Source organism: Solanum dulcamara, chromosome 2 (genome assembly GCF_947179165.1).
Source record: "Solanum dulcamara chromosome 2, daSolDulc1.2, whole genome shotgun sequence".
Lineage (NCBI taxonomy): Eukaryota > Viridiplantae > Streptophyta > Magnoliopsida > Solanales > Solanaceae > Solanum > Solanum dulcamara.
In genome coordinates, this window is record NC_077238.1 from 10,666,769 (window position 1) to 10,680,410 (window position 13,642).

General features: G+C 31.0%; 1 protein-coding gene across 1 annotated transcript; it reads left to right on the forward strand.

The window, feature by feature from the left end:
- Positions 1-2,875: 2,875 nt before the first annotated feature.
- LOC129880302 (protein NRT1/ PTR FAMILY 1.2-like) lies at positions 2,876-6,846 on the forward strand. The gene is made up of 4 exons (XM_055954277.1): positions 2,876-3,085; positions 3,160-3,377; positions 5,186-5,736; positions 5,870-6,846. The coding sequence occupies exons 1-4, from the start codon at positions 2,995-2,997 to the stop codon at positions 6,747-6,749; spliced, it is 1,740 nt and encodes a 579-aa protein (XP_055810252.1). The 5' UTR covers positions 2,876-2,994; the 3' UTR covers positions 6,750-6,846.
- The last annotated feature ends 6,796 nt before the right edge of the window (positions 6,847-13,642 follow it).

Sequence of the window (13,642 nt, forward strand, 5' to 3'; positions counted from 1 at the left end):
GACACGATAGAGAGTCAATCATAGTTTTCATATATTTTTAAAAATATTTTAAGTTGTTAATTATTGTGAGTATAGAAATTTTAGTGTAGTCTTCAAATATATAATAATTTGAAATTTGAAGAGTTGTCTGCTTGTTGCATCTTATTAGATAGTGAAATATTTTTTATTCTTAATTATTCTGATTTATAGTATTGTTTAAGTCATTTTCAGATATATAATAAAAAGATTAAATTGATAATTATTATGATTTATACTACTATTAACGTAATTAATAAATGTATAACAAATTTAAAAAAATTAGATAAATAAATTAAAACATAAAAAAAATATTTTTTTAGAGTGGGCCCCTTTGAAAGTACACAGCTCAAACAAGACACGTTAATTATGAGTCGTGTGCTTCAAGCCTCTTTCTATGTAGTAATTAATAAAGTAAAGTAAAGTAAAGTAAAATAATATTTTATTTTGTTTGATATTGTGCTTTCTATTTTCTTGGAAATACTCCCAATGACATATGATAATTCGTTATCATATTTTTGATGTAGTAGTTCACCTAAGATATAAAGACACATACATAACTAATTAAATTACAAATTCAAGAAAATGCAAAGAAGAGCAAACAATCGTGGCGCAAGTAGGACCACAAAAGATATTTTTTTTCTTTGAAGTTTTCATTTTTAACAACTTTATCAACTTTTTTTTTTTTTTGGGGGGGGGGGATATTTATTTGAATATTTTATTTCCAACATTTCCGTACACCATTTGAATCACACTAAAATACTTTAATATATCTTAATATTAATACACAATTTTACAGCACATTTTATTTACTTTCACAAAAATATTCAACAATAGTCTTCACCCTTCAAGACCGTCGAATCTTCATCACTCATATTCATATTTTTTTAATCTTACAAACATTTATAGTGATTGCTCCAAAAAAAGAATTTCTGAATTTTTTTAAGCCACTCTTCATAAGTTTTCAATTTTTTTATATTAATATCCTTGAGATATACTAAAAATAGTAATAGAAAAACAAAGTCAACTTTTTTCCTTGGGCTATGTGTAGACAACTGATTAATTACTGCATAGCACACCTTTTTTTATTTTTTTATTTTTTAAAAGAGTAGTTGACCACAAATATGATTTTTTTTTCATAATATCCTTATTTTAAATAAGAAAAATGCTTAATATTTCTTTTAATTTTGTCATTTAGAGTTGATATAAATAACTTACATATATCCTTATCCTCTAATAAAAGTGAAAAAAATTAATTTTAACTTAGTTTTTAAATTTTTTCTATTAAAAAATAATTCATGTAAGAATATATTTGATCCTTCTCATATAATTTAATTTACTCAATAATAATCAATTTAATTAAAATATTTAAATAGTAAATATACTTTACATAAATTTTGTGCACATTATGAGTTGTGTCTTTTTAACTTAATCTACCAGGAAAAAAACATATAATTTTTTTTTTTATACGTGAGCCAATTTATAACGATAAGGGTATATGTAAGTCATTTTTGTTACGAGGGTATATTAACTCTAAATGACAAAGTTGAGGGGTATATGGAAAATTTCTTAATTATATGATGCAGTTTAAAAAATAAATAAGTTTCAGTCAATTTTGAAAAAGTTATATGTTTTAATTAAAACAAGTTTTCGTATTTTTTTTTACATATGTGTAATTTATAAATTTTGAATTTAGCCCTCATTTATTTTCATTTAAGATTAAGACGTCTGAATCTAAATTCACAGCTGAATGATTAAGATGTTGTCGGTAGATTTGAACACTGAATGATTAAAATTATTTGTTTTCTTAACATCTGAATATATTGAATTAAAAAATTATTAAATATAAAAAAATATAATAATAATAATATCAATATAATTCACAACATAAAATTTAAACAACATAAAAGGCAGCTCGGTGCACTAAAACTCCCGCTATGTGCAGGATCCGAGAAAGGGCCCGACCACAAGGATAATCAAATATTTTTTAAATCCACAAATTTTAAAAACTACTAATATTTTTAACTGAATATATAGATTGTACTTATTTTTTATGGCCACAAAATTAATTAATTTATTATCCTCTAATAACAATACAAGCAAAACAAAAAATAGAAATATGTGTTGAAGTAAGACAAAATATACTACCAAACTTAATTCATCATATTGGATTCAACTTAGAAATTAATACATCAAATCACCTACGGAAGAGTGCTGAATGAGTTTCACACTCCATCTCGAATTTGACATTCAGATGTATTAAGATCCAATAAATGGTAGAATTTTAATAAAAACAAATGTACTCGATAAGTTATCATCTAAATGATTTAGATTTAGATTCAAATCTTCATCAAGTAAAAACAAATAAAGATTTAACGTTGTTAGTGTATTTATCTTTCAATTCAACCTTTAAACTTCATCTTCTAACTATCAATTCAAATGGTATATTCTTTATAGATTTTTTTTATATAAAAAAGGAAAAAAAATATTTTTTTTATTTAATAGTCCTAAATTAAAGTCATGTCAAATGTACCAAAATATTCTTTAATCTTGTGACATTAGTTCATTCCTCGTAAGTTCCTGATATAAAGGGCAGTCCGGTGCACTTAAGTTTCCGCTGTGCGAGGCTGTTTTCAAGACTTGAATCTGTGACCTACTGGTCACATGATAGTAATTTTATCAGTTAATCCAAGGTTCTTCTTCTTGTAAGTTCATGATATATTGGACAATAATTAATAAATAAATTGACAAATCAAATTTGGATGAGACGGATAAAAATGTCGAAAAGAAAATCAGTTTATAGGTGGCGAACTTTCCCAATATATAGTACACTTTTTGTCAACTCATTTATTGGTTCTGGACTCTTTTTCTTTTATTATTCTGTACATCTTTTCTCTTTGGAGATTTCACGTTAAAAAATTCCTCTTTTTCTTTCACTCTTCTTGGAGTAAGCAGGAATTTGAACAAGGAAGAAAGAAAATGGTAAAGAACACAGAACAAGAAGAGTTGTTACTGAATCACTCACAAAATAGAAGAAAAGGTGGTCTAAAAACCATTCCATTTATCATAGGTATATACGTGTGTGTATCTCTCTTTGTTTCTTGTTAGTACTTCTTTTAATTCTTTCCTTGTGTTCTTTTGTAGTGAATGAAGCATGTGAGAAATTGGCAAGCTATGGTTTGCAACCAAATATGATAATCTATATAACAACATTTTATCACATGGAGGCTGCTCGTGCTTCAATCTTGATTAATTTATGGTCAACACTTTCAAATGGTTTGGCTATTTTGGGGGCTTTTATTTCTGATTCTTACGTGGGAAGGTATAAGGCTGTGGCTATTGGAACAATCTCCAGTCTAATTGTAAGTTCACTTAATCAGCCCTTTTCTTGTTTTCAATTTGTTTGTTACTCGTTACCGTTATGGAAATGGTTATGTTCTAAAGCTCAAAAACTCTGCAAACTTAAAAGCTCTCTTCTGTTATATTCGATCGTTATAAAAGTCACTGGGGTATATTTAATTCTTCTCACATAAAATTTATTTTTTTAACTTTTTTTTATTCAATGACTAATTTGAATTTTTATTATTTGGATGGCGAAATTTATTTTCCTTACTATTTTTAATGTAAAATTTATCAGACATGCCCCATTTTTTAAAATAGATACAAAAACTAAACTAGTTTTAAATTACAATATAACTGCAAAAAAATAGTTTTAAATTTTTTTTCTTATTTTTTTCTCTTTTTTTCATTCACACTTTTTTAAAAATTTCTTTTATATTTACACCAAAGAATGAAAAAATAAAAATAAAATAAAAATTAAAAACTCAAATAATGATAATTAAAGAAGTCAAAAAAATAATTCATGCGGGGAAAAAATTATATATACCCCTAAATTTTGCTAAAAAAGAATCACACGTATGAGTATATATATATATTTTTTATTTTTAATTGTCTAAAACAAATATATACACCATATAGGAGTGAAGGTTAGTTATTGGTCAAAATCAAAATCAAATCAATTATATATACCCTTAAATTTTGCTAAAAAAGAATCACACGTATGAGTGTATATATATATTTTTTATTTTTAATTGTCTAAAACAAATATATACACCATATAGGAGTGAAGGTCAGTTATTGGTCAAAATCAAAATCAAATCAATTTAATCGGTTTTATATTTATTAAAATCAAACCAAACCAAATAAAATATGCATCCATCGGTTTGGTTGTTATCGGTTTTGGTTTAATTTGATTCGGTTATTAACCATAAACAAAAATAAAAGAAATGATTATTCAAAAGAGAAAAAAAGACATTAATTCATTCAAAAAAAATTGTCTTGGTGTTTTTTTGAATCATATAATTCTTATACCAGAACTTTAATTATGTTTAACTTCCTTTTTATATTATTAGTTAATCCATTGTACTAAACAATATAAACTTACTGAATAATGCCTAAAATAATACTATGGTTGTACCAATACAAGACGCATCATTCCTTACTATTTTAAATTAGTGTGCTGCATTTTTATATTAAAAAATGTTCATAAAAATTAATATATTATGTATATATAATTATAAAAAAATATGTATATAATTTGTCTGTTCGGTTCAGTTATTTCTTTGATTTTTTTGAACAAAATCAAAACTAAACGAAATATTATCGGTTTTTAAAAATATAAACAAAACCAAACCAAATAAAAAATAGGGTTATTTAATCGGTTTGGTATGATTTTTCGGTTTGGATCGATTTTTACCCAAACCGTGAACACTCCTAACTCCATACATGAATTATTTTTAAAATTAAAAAATTAATTTTTTTATTTCCTTAAGATGAAAAGGGTATATGTGAGCTATTTTTGTAACAATGAGGGTATATGTGAGTAAATTTTGTAACGATAGAGATATATATTAGCCATTTATATAACGATAGGGGTATATATGAGTTACTTTTATAAAGGGTTATATTAACTCTATCACGTTGAGGGTATATTGGAACCTTTTCCCAACAAAAAATGATACTAGCACTACTTCCACCTTTATCCCAACTTCTTATGCTTGCTTCGTCCATTTGATTGCAAACTTTAGCGTTATAGTGCTCAATTACTCATCAGTGCTATTTTCATGCAAAATACAAGACTATAAGTCTTATTCGTGTTTTCTCTCAACAGGGAATGTCTGTTCTGTGGCTCACCACAATATTTCCACAACTCAGGCCGTTACCCTGTGGTCAGTATCAACATGATTGTAATGGAACAACAACAGCCCAACTTAGTGTAATTTTGTGTGCTTTTGGGCTTATTTCCATTGGTGCTGGTTTTGTTAGACCTTGCTCCGTAGCATTTGGTGCCGACCAATTGGAGAAAAAAGAAAATCCAGATAACGAGAGGGTTTTGGATAGCTATTTCAATTGGTTCAATGCCAGTGAAGGAGTTTCAATTGTTCTTGCACTTACTGTAATTGTTTATATCCAAGACCATTTTGGTTGGCAAGTTGGGTTTGCTGTCCCTGCTTTGCTCATGGTTTTATCTGTTTCCGTTTTCTTGTTTGGATCTCCTCTTTATATCAAAGCAAAACCTGAAGGGAGTTTGTTCGCTGGATTGTTTCAAGTAGCAGTGACAACCTTCAGAAAAAGACATATAAATGTTCAGTTGAATTATAACGACGACTGCTACTATAGAGCACCTGAATCAAAGCTCCTGGAACCATCCACTGACTTCAGGTATATATAAGCGCCTCTATCTTCAACGTCCATTCATGCGCGCATTTAATTAAGCAAGTACCTTAAAAATAGGAAAACATTTTTTCTGTTTCATAATGCTACTAATGGGCCCTCCATTCATTGTATGTTATAGGTGTTTGAATAGAGCTTGCATAATTCAAGATCCTCACGTGGAGTTGAAACCTGATGGAAAAGCTTCAGATCCATGGAGTCTATGCTCTGTGGAACAAGTCGAATCAATGAAGTGTTTTCTTAGAGTTCTTCCCATGTGGTCTACCTGTATTATGCTTCTTGTGTCATTCAGTCAGCCACTTTCGATATATCAACTACTGACCTTGGATAGACACATTTCCCCTCAGTTTGAAATCCCAGCAGGATCATTCGGCATGATTACCATTGTTGCTTTGACAATCTGGCTTGTTTTTTACGATCGTGTTTTGGTGTCTTTACTGTCAAGGTATACTGGAAATCCAACAGGGCTAAGTTCAGTTTCCAGAATGGGGATTGGCTTATTTCTTGGCATTGTGGCTACGGCACTTTCAGCGATAACAGAAACCATACGACGCAATAAGGCAATCAATGCAGGGTTCGAGGATGACCCTAACGCTGTGTTAAACATGTCCTGTATGTGGTTCGCACCACAGTTGGCACTATACGGGGTTGCTGAGGCTTTGAATGCGGTTGCACAGGTTGAGTTCATATACAGTCTATTTCCGAAAACCATGTCCAGCTTTGCAGCAGCTCTTTACACGTTTGGCATTGCTGTTGCTGGCTTAATTAACAGTCTCTTGGTGTGCGTGGTGGATAATGTTACTTCAGCTGGAGGCAACACGAGCTGGCTCGCGAACAACATAAATAGAGGTCATCTAGATTACTTCTGCTGGCTAACGACTTTCTTAAGTGTACTTAACTTTCTCTATTTTCTGGCTGTTTGTCGGTTTAATGATACGATTAGCTTATTTCCTGAGGCAGAAGAGGAACACTCCCAGAATAGGTGTTTACATGGTGCTTAATCGTAACTATGGTACAATCAAGTGTGTACACTATGTTTATGTTTGAATTATTTGTGTATGTCTTGTGACTTTCCTTGAATCCTTGACCTAAATTAAATCGAGAGCCTCTTTGTTTAATGTTTGCTCATAAAAGGATTGAATCTTAATGGATCGTAGAGCTAGACCACTTGTTGGTGAAATTACAAAATTACAACTGAAAAATAAAATGAAGAAATAAAGTATCTTTAGACCGAGGTGCGGATATCTCGCTCTCTTTATGGAGATTCAAGTCCACCGCCGCAAATCTTTTCACCGATCCAGCAGTAGTCTTCTTGACTTGTCCCCTCTAGAATACAATAGTCTTATCACAAAGTGTAACTCAACAAACTCTGGACAAGAGTTGAGTCTAAAGCTCTACAAAAAGAACACCTCTTTGCAACTAATAACAACTTTCTTTTTGACTATTTTTTGTCACTCTATATTTTCTTGTGTCTCAAAAAATAAAGTAAGACCATCTCTATTTATAGATGAGGAAGTCTTTCTAGCAATGAATAACAAGATAATGTTAAAGTAAATAGAGAAAGTAAATGATCTAGAAATTACATAGGTTACAAGATACAATGGAGGAATAAAGAGGGAAGTAATGTGGGGTAACTAATGCCCAACGTGCAAATGCAATGCTGTCAACGGCTAAGAGATGCTGCAAAGGAATGAAATAGTAATATTATGCACTAACTCCAAATGAGTAATGCAGCAATTAAGATTGCCATTACACCCAACAAACTGCAGTTCAAGTCCACCAACGGGCAGAAACCAACGTCTATGTGGCAATGCAAAGAAGTAAAATCCTTAAATTATTAAAATACCACATTAACAATTCCTCACTCATTTTAATATTAAATAAGAGAGTCTATCAACTGAAGGAAGATTATTATGCATAATGAAGGTGTGCTCTGCATTGAACCTTCACTTAGTGAAACAGTAACTTTTACTCTAGAATCGTAGTGGTCTCAGACTTGAACTATGGCTTTTTAAGGAAAATAGAATATTACTGCTCACACATAGTAATCAAGGTGTTGACATGAGCTTTCTAAGCCACCACATTACGGCCTTGTGTTATCCCGGTTTCATGAGTGTTTTTGGGAATATGCCCAATTCTCATAGAAAGCGGCCTACTTCCACACCCACATAGGTGAAATCTGTCGAGAGTGCTCCTGTAAGTTTAACACTCCATCCATACGGGCTACAGATTTTCATTAAGAGTTTTGTAAACTCAACCTCCACAAATCACTACAGGATACAATGCATTCACATCATAGGGAGGGAATAAAAATTAGTGCATTTTCTCACAATAAGTCATCATATGATTCATTTTTCCATTGAACCTGGTTATAGGATCTCTAATCCCAGGTTGAGTTTCCTCATATATGACTCATGGATTTATAGGCTTCAGTCCCATCCCCCTCGATGTGCTTCAGATCTTTTCTCTTGTTAAGGCCTTAGTAAGAGGATCTGCAAGATTATCACAAGATTTGGCATAATCAACATTAATGCTATCACTCGTCAAATACGATCTTACATTACTGTGTTTCCTCCTTATAGGTCTGAATTTATTGTTGTAATAACTGTTTTGAACTCTACTAATTGCAGTGGTGCTATCACAATGAATTAAAATATGGGGAATTGATATTTCAAAATAAGGTATTTCAAATAATAAATATCTCAACCAATTCGCTTACTCACTAGTTGAAGCTAAAACAATTAGTTCAGCCTCCATGGTAGAGTTAGCAATTATAGTTTGCTTTTTAGACTTCCAACAAATAGAACCAGATCCAAAGTAAAAATATAATCAGTGGTAGAATAAGAATCACCTGCTAAAGTATTCCAATCTGTATCAGAAAAGCCTTCAAGTATAGCAGGATATTTTTTATAGAACAAACCACAAGTTTTTATTCCAATTAAATATCTCATAACTCTTGTTATAGCATGCCAATGTTTATTACCTGGCTTTCTTATAAACCTGCTAAGTACTTCTACTGCATATGCAATATCAGACCTAGTGCAATCAGTCACATATCTCAAACTTTCAATTAAGCTAACATATTCCTTTTGATTTATCACATTATTTTCACTTTGAACAGAAAACAAGTGTACACTTGAATCAAAATGAGTTAAAACATGCTTGCAATTAAGAAAGTTATATTTTTTCAAAATTTTCTCAACATAATGTGACTGGTGAAGGAAAATTCCATCACATGTTCTAGTAATCTTTATTCCAAGTATAAAATTTGTTTCACTAAGATCTTTCATATCAAAATGGCTTCTAAGAATATTTTTAGTGTTATCGATAACATTCATGTTAGAATCAAAGATCAATAAATCATCAACATATAGATAAATAATAACATGTGAATTATTCCAAAACTTATGATATATGCACTTATCATACTCATTTGTTTTAAAATCATTTTCAATCATGCAAGAATCAAACTTTTTATGTCATTGCTTTGGTGCCTGTTTCAATCCATATAGGGATTTAGTAAGTTTACATTCTTTGCTTTCTTGGCCTGCTTCAACAAAACAGTCGAGTTGTTCCATATAAATTTTCTCATTAAGGTCTCCATTTAAAAAAATAGATTTTACATCCATTTGATGAATATGCAAATCAAAAATTGCAGTCATAGTAATTAAAAGTCTAATGGATGTAATTCTAGTAACTGGAGAAAAAATATCAAAACATTCTAGGCCTTTCAGTTGCTTAAAAACTTTAACAACTAATCTAGCCTTATATTCATCAATTGATCTATTCGATTTCAACTTTTTTTCGTCAGACCCATTTGCAACCAACTGTTTTACAACCCGGTGGTAAATCAACTAACTTCCAAGTTTTATTAGAAATTAGTGATTTCATTTCATCATTTACAGCCTCTTTCAAAAAAAAAAATAGAATCATATGAAGATAAAACTTCTTGTAAAGTGAGAGAGTCATCTCCAACATTAAAAACATAAAAATCAGGACCAAGATCTTTTTCTACTCTAGCTCTTTTACTTCTTCTTAATTAAAAATCATCAATTTCTTTATTTTTTAAAGCGAAAGAAGAATAACTAGGTAGTGACAAAATATTTTGTTCAATCCTTTGACCCCCACTATTTTTAGAATCAAAAAAAAAATTATTTTCATGAAAAATAGCATCACTTGATTCTATTATAATATTATCTTCAAGGTTAAAAAATCTTTAGTCTGTACTATTTGAAGCATAATCAAGAAAAACACAAGTAGTAACTTTCTTACTCAATTTTGTAATTTGGGGATCCATATTTAGCCTCACAAAGGCTAGACATCCCCAAACTCTTACATATCCCAAACTTGGCTTGTAACCTTTCCACAACTCAAAAATTGTCAGTTTAGTCTTTTTATGAGGCACACGATTCAATACATAACAAGCGGTCAAAATAGCTTCATCCCAAAAATTTAAAGGTTTATTTGACTCAATAAGCATGTCATTAGTCAATTCAACCAAAACTCTATTTTTTCTTTCCGCTACACCGTTAGATGAAGGAGAATAAGGAGGAGGAGTTTCATGAATTATTTTCAATGATCCAACAAAAGAATTAAACTCATTTGACTCATATTCACGGTCTCTATCACTTCTATTCTTTTTTTTTCAAATTAATTTTTAACCTCATGGAGATAGATTTTAAAATTTTCAAAAGCATCACTTTTATTTTTCATTAAGTAAAAATATGTAAACTTAGAAAAATCATCAATAAAAGTGATAAAATATCTATTTTCTCCAGGAGTTAAACTACCTCCAAGTTCACAAATATCAATGTAAACTAATTCTAATAAATCAGTTTTTTTTCAACTTGAAAATGAAGCCTTTTAGTGATTTTGGCTTTACAACAAGACACTCACTTTAAAAAATTATTTTTAATAACTGAGATTAATCCTAAACTACTCATGATTCCCATATAACGATCATTAATATGACAAAAACGAGCATGTCAAAAATTAGTAGAAGAAAACATATAAACAAAGTAAAAACTTTATTCATTTCAACATTCAGATTAAACATCCCATAACAAGCATACCCTTTTCTCACAAAAATATTCTTTTTCACAATTACATATTTATCGAATTCAATAATCTGTTTGAAGCCTGCTTTATTCAGAAGAAAACTAGACATTAATTCTTTTCTCATGAAAGGAGTATAACGTACATCTTTCAAAATTAATACCCTTCCAGAGGTAAAACACAATTCGACATCTCTCATTCCAAGCACTTGAATAGTGTGAGAATCACTTAGTATGATGTTTTTAGGCTCTCCAAAAGGAGTATATTTTTTAAACGAATCTTTGTCATCACAAAAATGATGGGTTGCACCAAAATCAACCCACTAACCGTCAACATTCTCAATCATGTTTATGTCTGTAATCCGCCACAAAAGGCTCTTCGATAACATTCGCCTGAGGTGTACAACCACTATTTCGTAATCTTCAAAATCGAGCAATAATCCCATTCTTGGCACAGACAAAGCATGATCCCCTATCTTGAACTTGTTGATTTGTGCTTGATTATTTTCACCATTATTTTTCTTGGGAGGTCTACCATTATTTTTCTTGAATTTTTTTCTTTTTAGGCTTCAAAGAAGTATTTTTGTTAAATTCAGGAGTAGCATTATTGCAAGTATCTAAATTTACCTTCATTGTGATTTTGCTCTATTCTGATTGTAAAAGTGCATCTTGGTCTGTTGCCTCCTCTTCCATGTAGATTTTCATTATCAACATCTCAAGAGAGGTTTCCTTTTGTTTATGACGCATAAGTTTTTAAAATTCCTTCCAAGAAGGTGGAAGTTTATCTACTATGTCACAAACAATAAGGTTATCTTCAATTTTGACCTCCTCAACCAATGATTTGTCATCCACTATTTAAAAATGAGAAAATCGGCTAGCAACTATTTTTTTTGCTTCAGCTTCTTTGGTGTCATACTTACTCTGCAATGCTTCCCAAATTTTTTGCACTAAAGTAAGTTCTATCATAATAATCATAAAAATTATTAGATAGATAATTAAAAATATAAAGCCGACACTTGTAGGAATCATCATTGTACTTTTTCACTTTTCTTGATGAGAAATAAGTTTATCATTATCCATGAAAAGAATGTCAACTTTATCAAGATTCTTCTCCGTTAACACATAAGAAACATTGAGAAGACTTAAGTACCCTTCAATCTCTTGAAGAGATTACCATTGAACCGAAATGGTTTGTTAAGATCTCCCATCTTGATATCCGTGGATTTTTCAATTATAGACATTGTTGAATCTCCTTAAAATTGTTAGTGAAATTACAAGATAACAAAATTACAACTGAAAAATAAAATAAAGAAAATGTTACAATGCAAACCATAGGTTATTAAAAGATACGGAAAACCATAAAATTTTGCCATCTGGACCAGCACCATCCCGCCAGAGCGGACATAATACCACTACATTGGCGCCGCTCCAACGGGATGTGAGCCGCTAGAGCAGGATGGTCGGGGTAGAACTTAATATCGAAAAATTCTTATTTTCTCCTCTTGTCCCTAAGTGCCAAAAAGATGCGAAGGTTACCCCAGAAACCCTCTGAAGGCTTCTCTAGGCTTGGAAAAGGAGGGAAAAGGAGATTTTAGCACAGGAAAGGTTCCAATCGGTGGAATTCAGGCCCACTTTCACCATTTTGTTGTCTGGAAGCTAGAGTTGAAGCCACAATGCCTCTCTATAGTTGCTTGGCTCCCAGGTAGTCTAGGTTTCTCTAGTTAACTAGTTGTAAATCTGTTCCCACGCATTCTATATTGTAGTTGACAAGAGATTTTATGCCTAGGCCTTCGGGCATAGAGTTTAGATAGCTGAATGTATGGTATTTGTTATTAGGGTAGGAATATACTATATGGGTATGATGATCTTGTGACTAGTGATGATAGTCTAGTTCTTAGATGATAACTATACTGCTTGTTGATATGATTGATGGTCTTTGTAAAAATAACTGATGAATGTGAATAACTTATTTGATTATCTTTTGCCGTGAACTTATTTGATTACCTGTGGCTGAAGGTTATGGTTTAGTCTATGTTATAGAGAGACTCCTAATAGTATTCTAGTAATGTTGTGATGTCTACCATGGTTTCAATGGTTGTAGTTGAGTGATCGATATGTGGTTGTGATCGATCTACAAGTTTAGGATCGTAAAGTCTATAATTTTAAACTTTCTCTACTAATAGTGATGCTTTGAATGAAGAAGGCTTGATGAAGTGTTGTAGATGAAGGGAAAGATAGAACAAAACCAACGAAATGATTAATTGTGAACAACTGCATGCAATGAACCTATTCTTGATTATGCAAGTATGTGAATTATTCATTGAGGACTGTGATTGTAGTTGTGATTGTGCTATTGGATCAGGTGTCACATTCTAATATATATTTTGGATCAGGTATCATGTTCCGACATGTATATTGGATCGGGTGTCACATTTGACACATATATAGGATCATGTGTCATATTTTGACACATATATTGGATCGGATATCACGTTCTGACACATATATAGCTTTGGCATGGGTTCCATGAGAGAACCATTGTGTGGCTATCATTTATGAATTGATCTTGACTATGTGGATGATGATAGAGAAACTGACCTAGTTATAATTGAGCATGTCCATCTTGTTTAATACGTGATATGAAAGGACCGAAGGTCCAAGTGTTGCCATGTTGACTATTGTAACTGAGATTTACCTTGTGAAATTATTTATTGCTCTTGAAATGGTAAAATTATAATGTGTTCATGTATATACTTGTTCGGATTATGTTATGGGTACAAGATGCATCTGCTAGTAGGTATGAAGTTGTGGGTAAATAAGTGGAAAACAGTCATATCATT

Coding starts and splice junctions, on each gene's coding strand:
- LOC129880302 (XM_055954277.1), top strand. CDS start 2,995: ATGGTAAAGAACACAGAACAAGAAGAGTTGTTACTGAATCACTCACAA. Junction 3,086..3,159: donor AACCATTCCATTTATCATAG/GTATATACGTGT, acceptor GTTCTTTTGTAG/TGAATGAAGCATGTGAGAAA. Junction 3,378..5,185: donor GAACAATCTCCAGTCTAATT/GTAAGTTCACTT, acceptor TTCTCTCAACAG/GGAATGTCTGTTCTGTGGCT.